The sequence below is a fragment of the Ursus arctos genome, unplaced genomic scaffold (genome assembly GCF_023065955.2).
Source record: "Ursus arctos isolate Adak ecotype North America unplaced genomic scaffold, UrsArc2.0 scaffold_20, whole genome shotgun sequence".
NCBI classification, from domain to species: domain Eukaryota; kingdom Metazoa; phylum Chordata; class Mammalia; order Carnivora; family Ursidae; genus Ursus; species Ursus arctos.
Genome location: NW_026622875.1, coordinates 50,286,573 through 50,307,242, shown reverse-complemented (window position 1 = coordinate 50,307,242; position 20,670 = coordinate 50,286,573). Strand labels below are relative to the sequence as shown.

Below are 20,670 nucleotides of genomic sequence, written 5' to 3'. Positions count from 1 at the left end.
TGATATTTTCTAAGTTCAATTCTTTTCCAGTTCTTTTTAAAAAGGGAAACAACACTGAATTGACTGCACAATGCAGAAATAAGTCTCTGTCACCATTTGCTTGTGAGTCACTCCGGGACAGTAAGAGTGCTGGCTGTGCCTCTGGGTACGCACCGCACAGCTGGGCCAGCGCTTTGGACACCTCCCTACGCATGGAGGCACACGTGGGTCCCCATCCCATCTTCCCACCTACCGCCTGGGCAGCCTCCTGCAACTGACCTCATTCGTCCTTCTAAATCAGGTTCCTCATCTGGCAACAGGTGGAGGACGACTGGCAGGATCGTTTGAGGATTGACTAAGCTAACATGTACCTGGGCAAGCCCTCAATAAATGGTAGCCAGTTACTATGAATTCCTGTTATCAGCGACTGCCAAAGACAATGTTTGTGTCGCCCTAAAACTCATACCTGAAATCTAAGCCCCCTCCCAAAGGTATTAGGAGGTGGAGCCTTTGGCAGGGGAATAGCTCCGCCCTCCTGAATGGGATTAGTGCCCTTTTTATAAGAGACCACGGAGAGCTCCTTTGCCCCTCTGTCATGTGAGGACAGCGCAGAATGATTGGCCCAACCAGAAAGCGAGCTCTCATCAGACACTGAATCTGCCGGCACCTTGATCTTGCACTTGTCAGCCTCCAGAGCTGTGAGAAATAAATTTCTATTGTTTATAAGCCGCCCAGTCTGTGGTATTTTGTTATAGCGGCCTGAACTGACCAAGACAGTGACTGATGAAGGTCATCGTGTCTTGCGAAGGTGAAGAAGGACAGGGCCTGATCTTAATACAGTGTTAGGCTCTGGACCGGGTGGAAGGAATTCTCTCTCCCCAGTCCTGAGACCGTCACATGTGCAGCTACCAGCCTTTCGACTATCACTGCTTTGCAGTTTGCAGAGTGCTCCCACATCAGAGCTGATTCAGTCCACCATTCGAATAGCTAGCTACTCTTCATCCCATTTCACAAGTGAGGAGACAAACTCCAGGAATGTATGACTTAGGAAGAAGGTGTTCTGGCTCTCAATCTAACGTTTGCCCTCCATCCCTCTGCCCTACAACAAGGCTGTCGGAATTATTTTAATTTGCTTTGTAATTCAGCCAGTCATGCTCATCTTAGCCCGCAAGTCCCCGCTAACTCACAAGAAGCAGGCAAATGATGGAGAGGCTCCTTTCTGGGGCCTCCGGAGGGTTCTAGAAATAGTACATGGTCAAAAAAGGTTTTGGAGTTTGGGACGCCTGGGTGGCTCATTTGGCTAAGTGTCTGCCTTCAGCTCAGGTCATGATCTCAGGGTCCTGGGATCGAGCCCCACTGTCCACTGTCAGGCTCCCTGCTTAGTGGGGAGTCTGCTTTTCCTTCTCCCTCTGCCCCTTCCCCTGCTTGTACACACACACACACACACACACACACACACACTCTTTCTCTCAAATGAATAAAATCTTAAAAAAATTGTTCTGGAGTTACCAAAAAGTCAGAAAAGTTGAGATGATCCTGCTTGAGTCCCAGTGTGAGCACTGTCTCTGTGAGGGACCCGGGAAATGTGGGCACTAGGGTGCGGCTGATGGGTCAGTCAGTCCCCCAGCAGGGACCAGTGAGACCAGATGAGGACAGTGAGGACAGCTGTGGAGAAGGTGGCTCAGAGGAGGCAGGAAGGCATGTGCGCTGGTCTCCCGCCAAGGCCCAGGTTCTGTGCTTGGGGGCCGGCTGCTGTGAGTAGAGCAGAGCAGGGACCTGTGTCTTGGATAACAGCCGCGTGCTGGGCACTGCTTCCAGTAGGCTGGGGTTCTCAGGGCTCCCCCCACAGCACCCTTACTCTGGTTCTGTGGGGCCCGTGTCTGGTCTGAGGCAGCCCGCCCCGCTGGGAAGATGGGAGCGAGGAGGTGCCAGTCAGAGTAGGAGAGGGGGTTTCGTGTGCTGGGTCCTGGGGAAGCAGAGCTAAAATTAGGTCTTCCAGCTGGGTGCAGGTGTGGAATCCCACCCTTTCTCCTCCCCAGAACCAGGATCTTGGAATTACCTCCAGTCCCTCCCTCTGTCTCTCAGCTCCAGCTCCTCGAGAGGCAGGAGTTGAACTGTCCTGCCTCTGGTCATGCCAGGGACCTTTCCACCCAAATGATCTCCAAGGCTACAAGTGAGGGGACAGTGGCAGTCAGTGGCTTTGACTTCCCTGAGCTTCACCAGCTCATCTGAGGCCTCGGCACAGCTGGGGCCCGAGTCCACCTGGCAGAACAGAGGTTTTCCTTTTCTACCACCACCCACGCCGGGCCCCTGACTTCTCCCTCTGGCCTCTTGCTTTATGTGCTCCACGCCGCCCTCACCTCTCCTCCCCTGTCTGCCCACCATTTCAGAGGGGGGCTTTCCTCCCTTGCCATTCATTGCCATTCCGACGCAGGCAGTGGGGCCTAGGGCAATATGATGTATGCTCCCTCTCCCTACGTGAGGCCGAAACTAGAAAAGCATGGCACTCCGCAGGATGAATGTGCCTCTCACTCCCCCTTCGCTATGGCCCTGGCCCCTGCCTCATGTGTTCCCAGGCTGAGGCTCAGACCCTGCTGGGCTCTGGTTTAGGGTCAGAGCCTACCTCTGGCTCCTACATGTACCTGCAATATGATTTTAGGTGAGTGGCGTCTCCTTAGTCCTGGTTTCCCTGTCAGCGAAGTGAGGGATGGGCTGGACAGTCGCCCGGGTCCCTCCCTGTTTGGTGTCTTTTCACTGTCGAGGGTGGAGTGCTCCTTCAGGAAAGGAAGCCCGCAGGGGCGGCTTGCCGGAGGCTTGCTGAGGGAGGCTGGAGGCCGCAGTGGGTAAGTGGGCTGAGGGGCCTCTGAGGAGGTGTGAATGAGGGAGGCAGAGCAGGTCGGTGTGGACAGCCCTGTCCCAGCCCTATCTCCCATCCCCGACACCCTCTCTACACCCCAGCACTGATAAGCAGGTGTGAGCCACGGCCGCCTTGTGACAGGCCCTTCAGCAGGGAGGGGATGGCGGGGGTCCACTCCACTTCTGAATTCAGACGTCAGCGTCTTCCTCCCCCTCCACCATTTCCCTGCCAGACTGCCATCCTCCTGATAGCCCAGCTCAGGCTTGGTGACTCTGCCCCTGCCCGTGAGGCCTCAGTCTCCTCGGGTGGTAGGGAACAGACCACCCTCAGTCCTTTCTGGCCAAGTGCCAAGGAGGATGGCCACCCCCCAGCCAAGCCTGCTCCTGCAGTGGCCGTGGTGCTGGGGTCTGGGAACCCCCTGCTTCTCGTGGGGTGCACCTCAGGGCTGGTCCTTCTCTGTCCTCTTCTCATAACATCTCCTCCAGTCCCTGGCCATCAGCTTTCGGTTGTCTTCCCTTAACCTTGGCTTTGGGTTCACTGCTCCAGCTGGGCCCCCCTTCTCTCCTCCAAGGCCCCAGCCAAGGTCCAGAAGGCCGAGGACAGAAACCCCTAACTTTTGCATTTGTGGGCATTGGCACTGGGAGAAGAGACATAAGACTTGGGGCTGTAGGAAAGGGGAAGAGGGGGCACCTGTGTGGCTCCATCAGTTAAGTGTCTGCCTTCAGCTCAGGTCATGATCCCAGGGTCCTCGGATCAAGTCCCGCATCAGGCTCCTTGCTCAGCAGGGAGCCTGCTTCTCCTTCTGCCTGCGTGTGCGCTCTCTCTCTCTTTCTGATACATAAATAAAATCTATTTTTAAAAAGTGGGGGGGAAGAGAAGACAAATAGGGCTGGGCAGGGGCCATAGGAAACCTGGGAGGAGGGTCTTTGTGCAGGCCCCCGACCCAAGGCACCAAACTCCCTCCTACTTTCTCAAAGGTGCTCTTCCGAGTTCACACCTGAAGATTCTCTTGATCCTCAGGCCCCAGTGATTTGGTGCCAGGCAGCCCACCTGTGCATGTGTGTGTGTCAGGTGTGCTGGTCCTCTATGTGCGCTCCTGTCCAGGGGCTGCGGAGCCCACCGACTAAGAGCACAGACTGTGGAGCCGGGTGGGCTGCCCCGGCATCCGATCCCCGCTCTGCCAGCTTGCCAGGTAGGGGTAAGCTACAAAACAGCTGCCTCCTTTCCTCCTCTGTAAAGGGAAGATGATCATGCATCTTGTAGGACTCAAGTATCGAGTTAAGACATGTAAGGTATTTGAACAGTGCCCCGCACAGAGTGGGTGGCATGTAATTGTTGGCCACTGTTACGATGTATGTAAATTTTATTTTGGTGTTATTTCAAATTTACAGAAAAGTTGCAAGCAATTTCTATATATCCTTGATGGAGATTCACCAATTATTCATATTTTGCCCATTTATTTTATAATTCTCTCTCTGCATTATGTGTATATAATATATTCTACATTCAGTATTGTATATATAGTATACATCGTGTATACACACATACACATGCACATTATTTTTTCTGAATCCCTTGCGAGTAAGTTGAAGACACCATGCTTTTTTACCCCTCAATAGTTCAGTGTGTATTGGTAAGGACAAGAATTTTGCAAAACCACAGTATGGTTATCAAAAGCAAGAAATTTAATACTGATATAATACTGTTACTAATCCACAGTCCATATTCAAATTTTATCAGTTGTCTCAATCACATCTCCTTTATGTCTCTTCTTTTCCTGTTCCGGGGTCACCCACTGCATTTAGTTGTCACGTTAGTCTGGGTGAATTCCTTAGGCTCTCTTTGTGTTTCTTGAACTTGACACTTTTGAAGAGTCCGGGCCAGTTATCTTGTGGAATGATGTTGCTCAAATTTTGTTCTGCTGTTTCCTCATGGTTGGTTTCAGGTTATGCATTTTTGGCAAGATCACCACGAAGGGTGACACTGTGTCTTCCTCTGACTATCACATGGGGAGGCTCCCAGTGTCCAGTTTCCCAGTTGTTAGAGATGCTGTTTTTGGTCACTTGGTTTAGGTGGTGTGCACCAAATTCCCCCTGGGTACAACTGCTATGTTTCTCTTTGCAATTAAGAAGTTACCGTGAGAGATAATTTTACCCACTAGTCTTCATCCATTGGTGATTTTCGACTCCATCATTCCTTCCAAGCTCCACTAATTGGCCCATTCAAACTGGCTTCCATGTCTCTTGACGTCTTGCCAGTCTTTAAGCACTCTCTTTCCTTCTGAAACGACATGCTCCAGGCTCATCTTGTATTTTCTCTGCTCTAGCAATGAATCAGGCACTTCACCAAGGAGTCCTGTTTCCTTTTAATGGAGAATGGTATTTAGAAACCAAGATTTGGGTGCTGCGTGTGCTCATTGACACTGGCGTATTATTGCTTCTGGTTAATGGTTTTTATCATCTGTTCACTTGCATGGGATGGCAGGGGGAATGCCGAGGAAGCTGCGGTTAGAGATGGAAGGAAGAAAGGAGCAAGATGACCTGGAGAGAGAGTCCTCTCTCCCTGTCTAGCTCTCTGGGTCTTGCTCGCTTTCTCTTTCCTTCTTTCCCTCTTCATCATGACCTCATCTCCCCTTTCCTGGTCAGAATTCCTCTGGAGAGTCCAGCTGTGGGAACCTCTGAAACCGTTTCCCCAGCTACGTGTGTGATATCAGAGGCAGACAACTATGTGACCTTTGTGTGTGAACAGCCAAAGGCAAAGATAATTTATGAGAAAGTTTTTGCTTAGAACAGTCTGGTGACAAGGTGATTGGGGAAGACACATTTGGAAGATTTCCACCTGGAAACTTTCCTTTTTCCTGCATGAAAAGCACTTAGATCCAAGCCTGTGCTGAGTTTGGGAAGGGGCACTGTTGGAGGTCTGCTTTTTAAATAAGCCTCCTCAAGGTCCTGGGGCCTGCAGGGAAGATTAACGGCCCAGTACAGCCCACTTGCTGTGTCCACAGGTGGCAGGTACAGGTAGTGTTTAAAGGAAGATACCTTGAGTCCAGTGAAGGCAACTTGACTTGCTTTCTCAGTTATGCAAATGTGGGGTGAGTGGGTAGCCGTGGTCCCCCACTTAGAGTTAGTTAACTGCTTTGAGACTAGATCCAAGTCTTCCCCTCCCTGGGATCCCTGGTATGCAAAGCTGGCCCCTGGAGGAAGTGCATCAATTTACAGAAGGGGCCCAAGCTTCAGGAAGGGAAGAAAAGATCCAGCTGCTCCTTCTTGAGATGGCAAGGGAAGGAGACCTGTTGGGGTAGAGCTGGGGACCCACAATAAAGGCCTTGGGCCACAGCCTTCTAAAATGAAATTATCCGGAGGAAAACAGGAGTCTGGGGTGGTGGCTGCAGTTTCCAGCAAGGGCCTGCCTGTGTTTCATCGGGTAGGGCTGATGTCAGCATGCAGTGAAGCTGCTCTCAGGACTTCCAGAGTAGCCAGCGTGCTGAGATTCTGACTGTGATCTTGGTTGCGGCCTGGGTTTGTCTATCTGCAGGACCATCACCTAGAGAGGAGTCAAGGTAGGGGTTGTCACTGGGCTCCCCTTGACTTTGAGGAATGGTACTGTCTTCTGGTAGCCTGAGCTGGCCCCCGTGGGGTGTCTGAGTGTCCTCAACAGCGATGTGGCAGTAGACCCCAAATCCTATTTTGTTTTTTAAATAATTCAAGCTGAAGGCAAAGTCCCCTCAAGAGGGGATATGTCATGTAAATTCTTAATTGGTTAATAGAAAGAGTTGAAAGCAGCCTGAGGGCACCTTTGTGCTCTGTGCTCTGGGGCAGTTCATGCACAGGGGGGCAGTTTGTACAGGTGCATTCACAGTGACCTGGCAATGCGTGACTACCTCAAGCAGGTACTGGGAACTTGCTGTCCTTTTTGAGCTCATGCTTCTTATGGTAGACACAGGACAGGATTAGAGAAGATAGGGCCTCAAATTAATTTTTAAATACAATAAGCCCCCAATGAATCCTACTTGCTAAGTGCTCATTGGGGCAGATGGAGGAGGCCTGAGGGCCAGCCCAGGAGGCCCCTTGTGGCACCTTCCCCACTGTCCTAGCCAGAGGCTAGAGGAGCCTCCCCACCCACTCTTGGGTGCTCTGTCTTCCAATAGTGCATCTGAAATAGCTCCCAAGTTTCTCAATCTCCACAGTCCCCAACCTGGTTCAAGTCACCATCATCTCTCCTGACAGAGGCCCCTGACTGACCTATTTTCCCCATTCATTCTTGTCCCCCACAAACCTTGTTGGAGCAGGAGGCGGCGTCTTACTAACGTACCACCCATTCAGCAACCATGCCCTTGCCCAAATAGCATGAAGTACAGAGAGTAAACCTCATCAACAGCCTCGTGGGGCCCCAGGCCTTCCCCGGGGCAGGGGCGGGGCGAGGGTGGGGGGACAGCTCTCTCTCACTGTCTGGGTCCAGCCCCAGGCACCATCTTCCTTCTGGAATCAGCCCCCCTTCCTTCTACATCAAGACCTTCACATTTGCTCTTCCCTCTGCCTGGAAGCACTCTACTCAGGAAAACAAAAATGCCGTGTCTTCAGGAGACCCTCACTCCCTTGTACTCCACCACCTGGACGTTCTTGCTCATTGCACTTGTACTCCCCCAAGCCTCGACCCCCGGTTTTGTGACTAGAAGCAGGCCTAGTTTGTGGATCTTGGGGTTAACGTCTGCCTCGCCAGCTTGATTGCGAGCTGCACGCGGGCAGGAGCCTTGTCTGCTTTTGCCCATTATTCGAACTCCAGAAGCTGTAGGATGCGCGGTACGTGTCCCTGAAGGAAGAATGGATGGATGCCACCGTTTCCCCAGCTGGTCCTCTGTGGAGGCTGACATCATTCAGTGGGAGTGAGTGAGGAAGGGGACCCCTTTGGCTCTGAGGCCTCCTGCCACTCACTCCTGGCGTGTATCACTGGCATCAGCCCTGCTGGCTGGGCCTTGGCCACTGCTCAGCTTTTGTTTATCCTGCAAACATGGTGGTCTCCATAGGAGAAAGAGGGGGCAGCTTGGCCACATCCCAGGTAGAGCTGGCACAGGGCGTCATGGTGAGGCTATCCTTGGGGCTGAGTGGTTTTCAGCTGGGACCTGGGAGCAGAGAGATGAGCTGAGGGTGTGTGTGTGTGTGCACGTGGCTGGGGCCTGACAGCAGGCGTGTGGTGAGGGAAGCTCTGAGGTGGTGACTCACCCCGGGGAGAGGAGGGCACGAGCAGGCCAGGGCAGTCTTGGCAGGGGCTGGTGGCAGGGGAGGCTGGGTGGGGCTGTCCACAACTGAGGTGACAATGAGCGTGAAGAGCTTGTGAGTAGAAGTGAAGGACTGGGGTGGTGTGGGGGGTGTGGGGGGGTGCAGAGCTTCCTGTACCCCTGCCCTTTAGTGCCTCCTGTCCTTCCTTCTCTGGCCTCCAGAACCCCCGGGCCTGCAGCCCCTAAGCTCTCGCAGCTTCCCCCATCACCGCGCTGGCAGGCAGTCCCTGGGCCTGCTGGGCTATCCTCTCACCACCTCCTCCTCACTCCCCATGGCACCCTGGCTCCAGCCCCAGACCTGTGTGGGCTGCCTTCCCGCTACTCCCGCCCCATCCCAACTCCATCCCCCAGGAGGGGGCCCAGTTCTCCTCCAGAGGTCACTTGGGGTGAGAGTGGGGATCATGGAGGCCTGGTGGCCCACCTATGGTACTGAGCTAGGGAGAGGGCTGGGGTGGGGAGAGGGTGGTGGGGGGAGAGCATGCTGAGCCACTGTGGAGCACGGGCGGTGTCCCTGCAAGGCCACACTACTTTTCCCAGACTCCCAGGGTCTGTTGGTCCTGTCTGGTGTCATCTGCCTTCCAACTATTCTTCAGACTCCTTCCTGTTTCTCATGGTCCCTCTCACTGGTGGCTGAGGAGCTGGCCCTAGGCCATTGTGCGGTGCTGCGTGTGTGGTGATGGTCCCAGGGCTGCGTGGCTGTCGGGGGCGCCCCTGGGTGGAGGAAGGGACCTGAGAGAACAACTCACAAAATCAGGGGGTGTTACTGGAGAAGGGCCTTGGGGATGGTGCCAACTACTCACAGAGAAAACCCGGGGCTCTGAGGAGGGGAATGGGATTGACAGGAGCAAGTCACCCAGGGGTTAGTAATAGTACTCATCATCACTACACTGGAGGTTTGCTAAGTGCTTACTATGTACTGGGGGTTGCTGTAAACTCTTCTCATGTCTTAATTTCCCCATCCTTCGTGTTCCTGTTACACCCATCTCGCAGATGAGGATGGGAGACGAGACTCCAGACTATACAGCAAGCCCATGCAGAGCGATGGCATGGGCTCATGCTGAGTGGGCACTTTGCTCCTTCAAATGACAGGGTCAATATATAAAATGTTTGTTGGCAGCTCCTTCCCTACAATGGCAGACATTCCCCCAAAGAAGAGACAGGGGCCAACAAGCACATGAACAGATGCTCAACATCATCAGTCATCAGGGAAATGCAAGTTAAAATTATAGGATACACCCACTCAAATGGCCAGAATTAAAGAAAAAAAGAAAAAGATTGACAGTACCAAATATTGGCATGGAGACGGAGCCACTGGAACTCTCGTTGCAGGTGGCGGTGAACGATGACCAGCCACTTTGGAGAACATTTGCTAACTTGTAGAGTTAAACATACGCTAGTCATAGGACCCTGACATTCAGTTTCTAGGATTTACCCAAGAGATAAAAAAATGTGTCCACACCAACACCTGTGTACAAACGTTCCTAGCAACGTCATTCGTGATAACAAAACACTGAACATCCCAAAAGTCCATTAGCTCTTACAAGCAAAGTGAACTGTGGTGCAGCCATGTAATGCGATACATTCAATGGGAAGGAGCTAACACACCCAACCAACACACGGACGAGGCTCAGATGCATTACGCTGCGTGACAGCGGCCAGACGGCACGGGCTACACGCAGTATTATTCCTTTTATAAGAACGCTCCAGAAAAAGCAGATCTACAGGCACAGAAAACAGCTCAGCAGGTGCCAGACGCAAGGGTTGGGGACCTCCCTGACGTGATAGAAATGTTTGATATATTGATTTTGGTGGTGGCTCTACTGCTTCTGCATTTGTCAAACTCATCAAACCGTGCATTTAAAAGGGTGAATTTTATGGTATGTAAATTAGACCTCGCTGAACCTGATTCAAGTATAGAAGCAGTGGGCTGCACAGGGTAGACGGTAGGATGATCTTGGCTGCGTCATTGCAAAAGTGACAAAAGAAACCTGAAGAGAGGGGGAGCTGTGCTGGTCTCTGGGACAAGAGGGTGACAGGCAGGGGACAGCCTGTGCTGAAGTCCCACAGTGAGGCGTGCTCAGCCTGGGATGAGGCAGCAAGGAGCAGGGTGGCTGCAGCGGTGTGAGAGACACGGCTGTGGAGGGCTCAGACAGGCCCTGGGGAGCAGGGGTGTGTGTGACGGAGGGCTGCAGAGGGCTCAGGCTGTTGTCTGAGTGCAAGGGGGGCCCTGGAGACCTCTGTGCTGAGCATTTGTGGGGTGCGGCCGGCTGCCGTGCTGGGAGCGGTCTGTGGCAGGGACCAGCTGGGAGGCCCTTATAAGAATCCAGGCAAGAGCAGGCAGTGCTCAGCCCAGCGTGGTGGCTGTGGAGGTGTTGAGAAGTGGTTGGATTGGGATATATTTCCAAGGTAAAGCCAACAGTATTTCCTGTGGGATTGGCTGTGGGGGGTGTGAGAGAGAGAGAGAGGAGGAAGGGATGACGCCAAGATTTTGGGCTGAGCAGCTGGAAAACTAGTTGTTCCTCCCCTCACCCCTACCCTCTGGGGACTGGTCTTAACCACCCCCTGGGTCCTGTGGCTGAAGTCAAGACAGAGAAAGAGGGGAGGGGCTCAGCCCTGCTCCTGGCTCTGGGGTGCAGGGAATGGGCTGCACATACTGGTTATTCTATTACTCTTTATTTATTAGCCTGATTGGCTTCTGTCATTTCCTCGTTGCCTCCTGTCTGGAGAGAAGACTGTAAATGTGATGGATTGATACAGGATACAGGAGGCCCAATTATCTCTGTGAAGCCAGCCTCTCTTCTCAGTCAAGCCCTCCCGGCCCTCAGCCGTCCCGCAGCTCTTCCCACAGCCTTGCACCCAGAGCCAGGCTGGTGCCTGGCCTTCAGGAAGAGGGGGTGCAGCCTGAGAGACTGCATGGCAGACAGATGGTCCCCCAGGACATACGGCTCCTCCGAGAACAAATGCTGGAGGCAAGCTCAGCCCCCTGGCTGGTTGTACTTAAAATCCCAGCGCCCGCTCCCTGAGGCTCTGCCCACAGAGGCTGGGCACGGAGCAGGGTAGGAGGACAGGACATACCGCCTGCTGGTCAGCCCACATCCGGGGAGGGGGGCTCTGTTTCACTTGCACGCCTTTCTGGAATCCGAGCCAGTCCGTCTCTCCACAAAGGCTGGGATGATGGGCTTTTCTCTCCGGCAGCAGGTGCCTGGCAGCTGCCCGGGGATGCCAGCCCCGTGAGCTGGCATGGGAGGAAGTGCTTGTCAGGGTGGTCAGTATGCGTGCTGGGCTTCAACTGGCCCAGCCCCCACCCCGATGCTCAGGCTGACTTGGGACACCTGCAAGAGAGTGTTGCCTCTGGCAGGGCCCCCGTGGTCTCCCTGGGGTCCCCCAGATAGAACTTGGCAGTGCCAGCGTTTGAGCATAATATCGAAACAAAGTCCCTTGGCCGCCCCCTCTGGCCTGTCTGCCTGCCTCTGTCCTGGGAATGTCCTGAGGCCCCTGGTCCCGGGGGGTTGGGACAGGAAGCCTGAGGTTCATTCCTGGTATTTCAGGCATCTTCCCGATGTCACACCACTGCCCCCAGAGTGGAGACCCAGCTTATAGCGCCTCGAGCGTGCACGTGTGTGTGTGAACCCGCCTGTGTCTCCATGTAGGTGAGGATGTCAGATGGCCCCATGCCTGACCTGCCAGGGGAACACAGAGTGCCAGGTGGGGCTGCCTGTGAGAAAGGGGCAGGGGACGCGGAGGCCAGGAAGTAGTCAAGTGGAGGAGAGGAGCCCAGCGAATTCAGCGGACGTTCCCGCTAACCCACTCCAGGCACAGGTGTGAGTGGCGCCATAGCCCTGGGCGCGCTAGGGCCTGGGCAGCGGTGCGGAGGCCCGCTGCAGGGAAGCGGTGCTGTGGCCTCCCGAAGCCAGCAGCGGCCCTGCCTCTTCTGTCCCGTTCCGTCTCTGTCCCTCCCGCCCTCCCAGCCTCCGGGCACCAGGGCTCGAGTCTCGTGGCCGCCAGGGCTGAGGGCAGAGGAGCCACTGGCACGGGGCAGGGTGGCTGCCAAAGCCGTGGCCCCAGGGTGAGAGCTGACGTCTGTCCAGGAGCATCTCTTTCCCTGCCAAGGGCTGAGCTCTCTGGGCTGCATGCCTTCCCTCTGACACAGGAGCCGGCATCCGTTCCTCAGAGCCATCCGCTGCCTGGACCCCAGCCTCACCCCACAACAGCCCGGTGACAGCTGCGGCCCCACTCGTGCCTCCCTCCAGAGGAGCCTGCCCTGTGCCATGCCAGGCGAAGGCCCACTGCAGGCCTCTGTGGAAGACCACACACAAGGGGCCCAGGAACCCAGATGCCAAGCCTGGGCTTTGAGAATTATAGGGAAGCCACTGCCTGAGCCCAGACCAAGCCATCGTGTCCTGGAGCTTGCCAGAGACGAGACTGACCCTTCCCAGCTTAGAGCGGGTGTCCCAGCCTTTCTCCCTCCACCAACGCTTATGGGGCTCCTGCCACGCCAGCTACTGAGCTAGGTCCCGGCTGCATGGTGACGAGACCAGCCATGAACCCTGTCCTCGGGTTGCTTTCTTGTAAGAAACACATTCCCGTCACTCCCCACTGTACACATGGGTACCCACCCGAGATATCTATCTATCTGAAACAGCGCTTTCACACGACAACACTCAGCCTCACCACGGAGGATACACTGCTGTTTCAAATTCTGACATTGTTGTTGAAACAGCTGGTGGTGGCCTGCTACGCTGGGATGTGGCCCGCCCTCTGAAAAACCTTGGTCTGGTTGGAGAAAGATGATTAGACAAGTGTCACAGGACGTTAGGTTGGACTGCTTCTGCCCCACTTTTGACCAAAGGACCAACCCCAAGAGTTTTAGGATATCAAACCCCCTGTCTCTCACGTGCAGATGGTTTTGAGGGAAATGGTGCCGGACACTGAGACTGCCCATAGTCACATCAAGGGTATAAAAAGGGGTCCAAGAGAGTGGAGGCTGGGGGAGCTGTGGGAGGGTTTCTTTGGAAAGAACCGTCACCCGTTGTTTCCAGGACACTGTGGCCTCCCATCAGCGGTGGGCCTGTGTGGAATGTGCCAACCTTTTCCCCAGGTCCACAGGGGGCCTTCCTGGAGAGCTTTGACATGTTGGAGACATGGAGGATGGGGCCTCACTGAGTCTGAGGAAGCTCAGGTGGACGGGTGATGGGGTCTGACTGCCTGGGACATGGAGGGGGTCATGGGCCAGCTGCTCTGGTGGGGGCTGTACAGCAGGCTGCGGCTGGGCATGGCTGCACCCCAGCATGTGTGTGGGGGGGGGTGGGGCAGGTGCTCTGAGTGCTTCTCCTGGACCAGAGGTGGCAGGTGGCAGAGAGAGGTTGGTGCATGCCACCACAGCAGGGCCACCTGAGGGGTCGAGGGACGTGGAGAATGAGGCTGTGGGTGGACTCACAGGTGCGCATGGAATCAGGGGCCCCTGGAAGAGAGCACACCTCCTGGGCTCAGGAAATTGCAGGGAGAAGTCTCGGCAAGCAGTCTCCAAAAATCCCACAGACCGCCCGCCGCCCCGGAGGGTCCCCTTGAGCTGCCTGCCTGGTGTGGAGGGCGGGAGCCGCCCCAACTCTTCTGTGGGATTGGGCAGTCTTGGGCCCAGGCTGAGATCGTATTTGCAGCGTGGCTGTAGGCTGCTGTTTTATCCAAGAATGAGCCCAACGGCCACAGGATCAGCCCTGCTTTCATCCGGGGTCAGGGCAAGATTGTGTCCACTGAACAAAATGGAACAAAATGGGCTTTACAGGTGTTTGCAATAAGGAGTATTAAGTGCTGTGACAAGGGCAGTACCTAGAGTGGGGACAAGTGATGGGGAAGGGGGGTTGGGCGGACAGGGAAGTCTCCTAGAGGAGGTGACGTTAAGATGAGGCCTGTGGGCTGAGTGGAGAGGAGGCCCGTGTTCTGGGTGCAGGGAACAGCAGCTGGCAGGGCCTCCAGGACAAAGAGCCTGGGTCCTTGAGGGTTGGAGAGAGAGGCGGTCACAGAGGTTGGCGGGGCTAGAGGCCTGGGCACCGCTTGCCTGGACCCCGAGGCAACAGGAAGCCAGTGAAGGGTTTTATCCAGGAGGCAGCCATCTTGGATGAAAACACTCTGGTAGCTGAGCGGTCAGGAGCGGACAAGGATAGAGGAAGGGAAGCCCCTGAGCCCCTTAGAGCAGCAAGGGAAGGACCCGGACAAGGCAGCAGCAGCAGGGCCTGGGCTGGCGAGGGGGCGGGGAGGAGCCTGAGGTTGAAGATGGCCGCTGTGGGGTTCAGGCTGAGACGCACCAGCTGAGTGTTGGGTGGCTGGGCTCGACAGCCGTGCTGGTGTCCCAGGAGGAAGCCGGATGTGCCAGCCTGGGGCACAGTGGAGGGAACCGGGCTCCAGATGGAGACTTGACCAGAGGGGGAGGGGGCAGAGGGTGATTCCTGTTCTCTCTTCCTGGAAGTGGGCCCAGGGTCATTCAGTCAGATCCCAGAGGATGTGTCCCCCAAGCAGGCAATGGCAGAGCCTGGAGGAAAGCCTGGGAAACACCCCCAGAGGGGGCTGCTGTCTGCTGAGTTAGATGCTGTGAGCGGACCCGCATGCTGGGACAGAGAGCCAGCCACAAGGAGGCCTCTGCTGGCTGCAGAGCACTTTTGGTGGGGCGCTGGGGCAGCGTTGAGGAGCCTGGGGGAGGTGAGGGCAAGGAAGCCAGGGTCAGGAGCCACTGGTCCAAGACTGTCTTGACACAGACCATCTGGCTCTTCTCCATGACCTCCCTCTTCCCAACCCTCCTCATCGTGGGAGCCCCAAGTGGTGGCCCTCACCCTCCACAGTGCCCCAGATGGGAGTCCTGGAAGGCAAGACCCAGGTACCCCCACTTTTCCTGGACCAGCCACACTCCCAGCTGTTCTCCTGGGAAAATGAGGGGAAGTCCACGTGGTTCTCGGGGTCTCATCCTGCCCCCCATGCACCACCACCACCAGTCGCCCGGGCTGGTTCAGGAGGAGACCTCCTCTTGGACTCGTTGGGCCTCTGCCGCTGCCCTTGTCAAATCACAAGAACAGAGACCAGGCCAGGTCATGTAAGCCATTTATTGGTTTGTTTTAAAAATATGTTATCTTATTTATACACGGAGTTTGGTGAGAAGTGCTCGATTAGCTCAGACAACAGCTGGCACTTGATGCTCCCTCCTTTGCCTACCCTCTTCTCCCCTCCTGCTGGTCATCGTGCAGTTCTGGAAAAAAAAAATGAGAGCCACGCTAAAAGCTAAGGAGTTGGGCCTAGCTCACCCTGCCACAGCCACAGCCCCAGGCACCTGTATCAGGGCTCCCGGGCCGTCCACACACACATACACACACACACACACACACACACGCACACACACACACACGAAACCACATCCCCCTTCCGGCCAGCTGGACGGCCAGCCGGCCTGCCTCCCAAACAGCATTCCTGCCCCTGCAGTGGGCGCTGAGTGCCAGGGAGGGTCACACGCCGCTCCGAGCCTTGCGAGCAAAGCACAGGGAGCTACAAAAATAAGATTTCCACTCGGAGAAGTGTGTCTGGGACGGTCAAAAGCATGTCCCACACTGGACTCAAGGGGAACACGGGAGAAGAGAAATCACTGGGGTGGGTGGGGTGGGGGCTAGTGTTGCCACCAAGGGAACTCGGGGTGACAAAAAGAAACGTAATACTTGACTCGCCGGCAGTGCCCCCTCAGCACTGCCACGAGCTCACGAACGTCCAGCCCTCCGACAGCTCGGCGAGGTAGGTGAGGAGCAGCGTTTCCAGCTTTCTGGGCTGCCCCGAGGCGGGCGGCGGCTCTGCTGGAGAGCTGGGACGGGCGGCTGAGCCCCTGCCTGCTCAGGCTCCGCCAGCCAACACTGTCACTCTCAGGGTGACAGGGCTCTGCATTTAAAGATTTGCATATGCTAAATAGGATTGTCAGCAGCTCAAGAGGCCCTGGGGGTAATTGGACTAGAAAAAGTATTTTTCCCTGAAAAGGCCTTCTCACAAGACCTGTGGACAGCCTGGACGCTGCCCCAGGTTGTCCTGCGGGTGGGTGCCACCAAGACCCCAGGCTGAGCCACAGGGGCTGCTCTGGCACCACACGGCTCCCTTTCCCAAGGTTGCCCATAGTTCACTCCCCTCCCAGGGCAGCCCAAGCCCCCAGGCTCCTTCCCAGTACAGGGCCCACACTGCCCTCCCCACTCCATCTGGAGAGTTGCTGGACACCACACAGGAGTCCCCCCACCCCCCACCCACACACATGGTGAGAGGCAGAAAGGTCTGGAACGATAGCCCTGGTCACGACAACAGATTCCCTTCTTCAGATGGGCTGGGGCCCCACGGCAGAGGGCTGTTCAGCTTCTTAGCTCTCGTGGCACAGGGCTCAGACTCCTCTTCCTGGCCTGCGGGGCAGGGCCTGCTGGGTTCCGGAGCAAGGACAAGCTGGGGGCCAGGCCATGCATGGGGCTGGTTCCCTTGTGCCCTTCCCTTTAATGTTAATACTCGTGCAGAAGGCCAGGCTCTCCTGGGAAGAAAAGGCAACATCAGCGCTTAGGACCAGCCCTGGCACCCAGGCCGCTCTCTTCTGGAAGCCTTGTATTTTTGTCAAAATGACCCCAGTATGACCTGCATAAAATCACAGGGGGCAAACAGGACCCAGGGGACAAGGGAAGGCCAGAGTGAGCCCCCACTGACAAGAACCCCTCTGCCTGACACTTGACTGAGGGGAGCCTGGCCTCTGTGTGTGGACACTGTGCACACCCTGGGCGAGGAAAGGGGTTCAGACCTCCTGGCACCGCAGCCCAAGCAGCAGGGGAGCCCCTTCCGGCCCCCGGCAGTGAAGGCCTGCGGGAGCCACACTAGGTTTCACTTTTGCTTTGAGAACAGAGTTCCGGCAGCTCTACAGACACTCTTGTTTGGAGTTAAGAAAAGGCAGTGTGAACTGCTGCCGATGTCCATGGAAAAAACATTAGTTCTTTGCTCAAGTAAAAAAATATCAAATATAATAAATTTATGAAAGCCCATTCACAACATCTACAGTCTCAGTTTTGTAGTTCTCCTCAGCAGCTGGGATGGTGTGGCTTTTCAGAGCCCCAAGGTGTGCCCTGACTGGCCCCCACCACCGGTGTGTGCAGGGCTTCCAGCGACAGGCCACCCCGAACGGTCAGCTCAGCCACCTGCTTCTGGCTGTCAATGTGGGCGCCACACAGCTCTGCTTCGTCGACCCGCGGGGCTGAGGCCCATCTCTCACACCGGGAGCCTGAAGCAAGGAAGGTCCCAGCAAATGCTGGCTAGTGGCCGCAGTCACGTTTGCTACAGTGCGACAGGCTGCCCCTCAGTGCGTCCTGGCCAGCCGGGCAGACACTCACACGATAGACTCACGGTCCCTGTCTGGGGACGGGGGGAAGTCCGCGAGATCCTCACTGCGGCTGTAGTCGGACACCCGCATCTGGGGGTTATCGCTGGTGGCCCTGGTGACGCTGTCATAGGAGGGTGGGAAGGACGTGGAGGAGATGGAGGAGCTGGAGGGCGGGCCAAGGCGCCGGGAGAAGTTCTCATTCATCATGTAGGCGATGAGGCCCTCTTGCTCAGGAGCGTCCTCATCAGAGAGGCCGCTGCTGCCCGCCTGCTGGCGGAAGAGGAAGGAGGCGTGCTTCATGGAGCGCTGCAGCAGGTGCCTCCGGAAGGCCCGCTGGATGATGGTGGCCGACACCTCCTCGTGCTTGCGCCGGAGCGTGGTGGTGATGGGCTCGTAGGAGATCTTGGATGGGTTGGCCGCCATGAACTTCTCCTCCATCTGGATCTTCAGGGCGTCCATCTCCCCAGACTCACCCAGGACCCTCTTGGTGAAGGCAAAGAGGATGTCCATGCAGTGGATACGGTCCCCACTCACCATGGGCAGGTCCATATTGATGAGGCTTATCTGGTTGGGCTTGGCGATGCGGAGCGGCTCGGACAGGGCATCTGCGAAGTCGGACAGGGCCGAATACTCGATGAACTGGGTGGCCTCCGGGTCGAACTTCTCCCAGATCTCATAGAACATGTCGAAGTCATCCTCACTCAGGGGCTCGGTGCTCTCCTCTGTGGCCACACTGAAATTCTCCAGGATGATGGCGATGTACATGTTGACCACGATGAGGAAGGAGATGATGATGTACGTGGTGAAGAAGAGGATGCCCACGGCTGGGCTCCCACAGTTCCCCCGGGAGCCATTGCTGTTGGGCAGATTGGGGTCACAGTAAGGGGGCCCTGTGTTGAGGATGGGGCTGAGGAGGCCATCCCAGCCGGCTGACGTGGTGATCTGGAAGAGGCACAGCATGCTGTTGGCGAAGGTCTGGAAGTTGAACATGTCATCAATGCCAGCCTCCCATTTGACGTAAGCAAAGTTGGCCATGCCGAAGATGGAGTAGATGAACATGACCAGAAAGAGCAGCAGCCCTATGTTGAAGAGGGCAGGCAGGGACATCATGAGGGCAAAGAGCAGCGTGCGGATCCCCTTGGCCCCTCGGATCAGCCTGAGGATGCGGCCGATTCGGGCCAGGCGGATGACTCGGAAGAGCGTTGGGGAGAAGAAGTACTTCTGGATGATGTCTGAGAGCACAGTACCTATGGGAAACAACAGAGACCGTGGCCACCCATGCACCTCTGTCCTCCCTCCAGCCCTGCATCACTGGATGGGTCTCTGTACGGCAAGGAGCTTAGGAGAAGGGGACCTTTCAGGAGGACCGGGTTGACTGAGGCATGCAAGGACTCTGCGTCCTTCCACCTCTCTGGGTCTTTCATTTCTCACCTATGATCCAGAAAATGAGCACCCACAGTACCCACACCTTTTGCAAAGTGCTTTATCAGACCTCTCATCCCTTAGTCTTCTGAGAATACCTGCACACTAGGGCCATACTGGGCCCATCTTCTAGATCCTGTGTTCTGAGACCTCAAGGGACTTGCTCAGCATCTGGGTGGCCTCACTGGGACCAGAACTTGGGCTTTTCAGCTCCTCATTACTCAAAGTGTGGTCTGAGAACCAGCAGCCCTGGGATCTCCTGAGCTGGTTATTAGAAATGTGGACTCTTAGTTTCACCCCCCAGTCCCACTGCGTTTTAATAAAGTCCAGATGATTCATGCGCTCACTGAGGGCAAGAGGCACTGGCCCACAAGTCCATATTCCCCACCACACTGCGCCTGTCACAACTCAGACTCTCTGAGATAGTTCCTGCCACCCTCCCAATCCTGCTAGCTTCCAGGGCTTCCCACCCCATTGGTCTCTATTGACAACTACAGGTTTGGAGTTTTAAGAAGCAGGCATATGAGTTATAGGAGAAAGAGTGAAATAAACTCTGCTTTGTATTGGCCCAAGTGACCTTTCCAGACTCCTCATGTAAGCATGTCACCAGCTGTCATGTGTCGTGTTTACTGTCAATAAGCCACTGGGCTGAGCATTTTATATCCATCCATTTAGCCCTTCCGGTCACCCGAGGAGGTAAGCAGACACCATCATCCTCATTTTCCAGAAGAGGAAACTGAGAAGTGAGGTAACTGACCCAAGTTGTCACCTCATCAGTGAGATGCTGGGACTCGACTCAGACCCTCCAGCTCCGAGTCGAGCTGTTACCCGAGCCCCTCCAGTACAGCCAGGCACCGGGACCAGTAGGTGCTCCCAAGGTATGTGCTGCACCTCCTCCCAAATCTTCCCAACACAGCCCCTCATCAGCCCCTCGTGGCTGCCGACATCCTGCACTCTCTAACACTTTCCACCAGTCCCACTGGGCATGCTTGCCCTCACCCCTGCCTGGGACCTCCCAGAGCATTTCCTGACCCTGTGTCCAGCTTCGAGCTGCAGCTACGGCAGCCCCTGCCTCAGCCCCCGAGTTTCCCTCTGAGGCCACCAAAGGCACAGGCTATATATGTACATGGCAGAAAGAGGAAAGTCAGCCACCCCACGGCAGAGTTTCATGGGGGTGGAGTGGTCAAGAGTTTGGACTCTGAGCACAGGCAACAAAAGGAAAAAAATATAGATAAATTGGGACTTAATCAAAACAAAAAACTTTGTGCTTCGAGGGACAACAACCAAGAAAGTGACAAGACGACCCCCAGAATGGGAGAAAATATTTGCAAATTGTGTATCAGGTAAGGGACTGGTGTCCAGAATATATAAAGAACTCTTACAATTCAACAATAAAAACATAAGTAAGCCAATTAAAAAAATAAGCAAAGGATCTGAATAGACATTTCTCCAAGATAGCCCTTCTGTTATAGACCAAGACATACAACGGGAAGTGACCAATAAGCACATGAAAAGATGCTCAGCATCATTAGTCATTAGAGAAATGAAAACCAAAACCTCAAGGAGATGATCACTTCATACCTGCCAGGGCGGCTATGGGAAGAAATTACAGACAGTAACAAGTGTTGGTGGGGATGTGGCGTCATTGGAACCCTCCTACATTGACAGTGGGAAAGTAGACTGGTGCACCTGCTTTGGAAAACTGTTTGGCAGTCCCTCAAAATTTTAGATGAGTGGTTTCCAGGGGCTGGGGAGAGGGGATGATGGGGA

The 20,670-nt window shown here is 55.3% G+C and overlaps 1 protein-coding gene across 1 annotated transcript in view; it reads right to left on the bottom strand.

Moving 5' to 3' along the window:
- Positions 1–16,388: 16,388 nt before the first annotated feature.
- The window catches only part of SCN5A (sodium voltage-gated channel alpha subunit 5), a 92,760-nt gene continuing 88,478 nt past the window's right edge, over positions 16,389–20,670 (bottom strand). Inside the window, exon 28 of the mRNA XM_057316022.1 lies at positions 16,389–18,725. Within this exon, the coding sequence (XP_057172005.1) occupies positions 17,485–18,725 (1,241 nt within the window). The 3' untranslated portion in view covers positions 16,389–17,484. The remainder of the gene's footprint in view (positions 18,726–20,670) is intronic.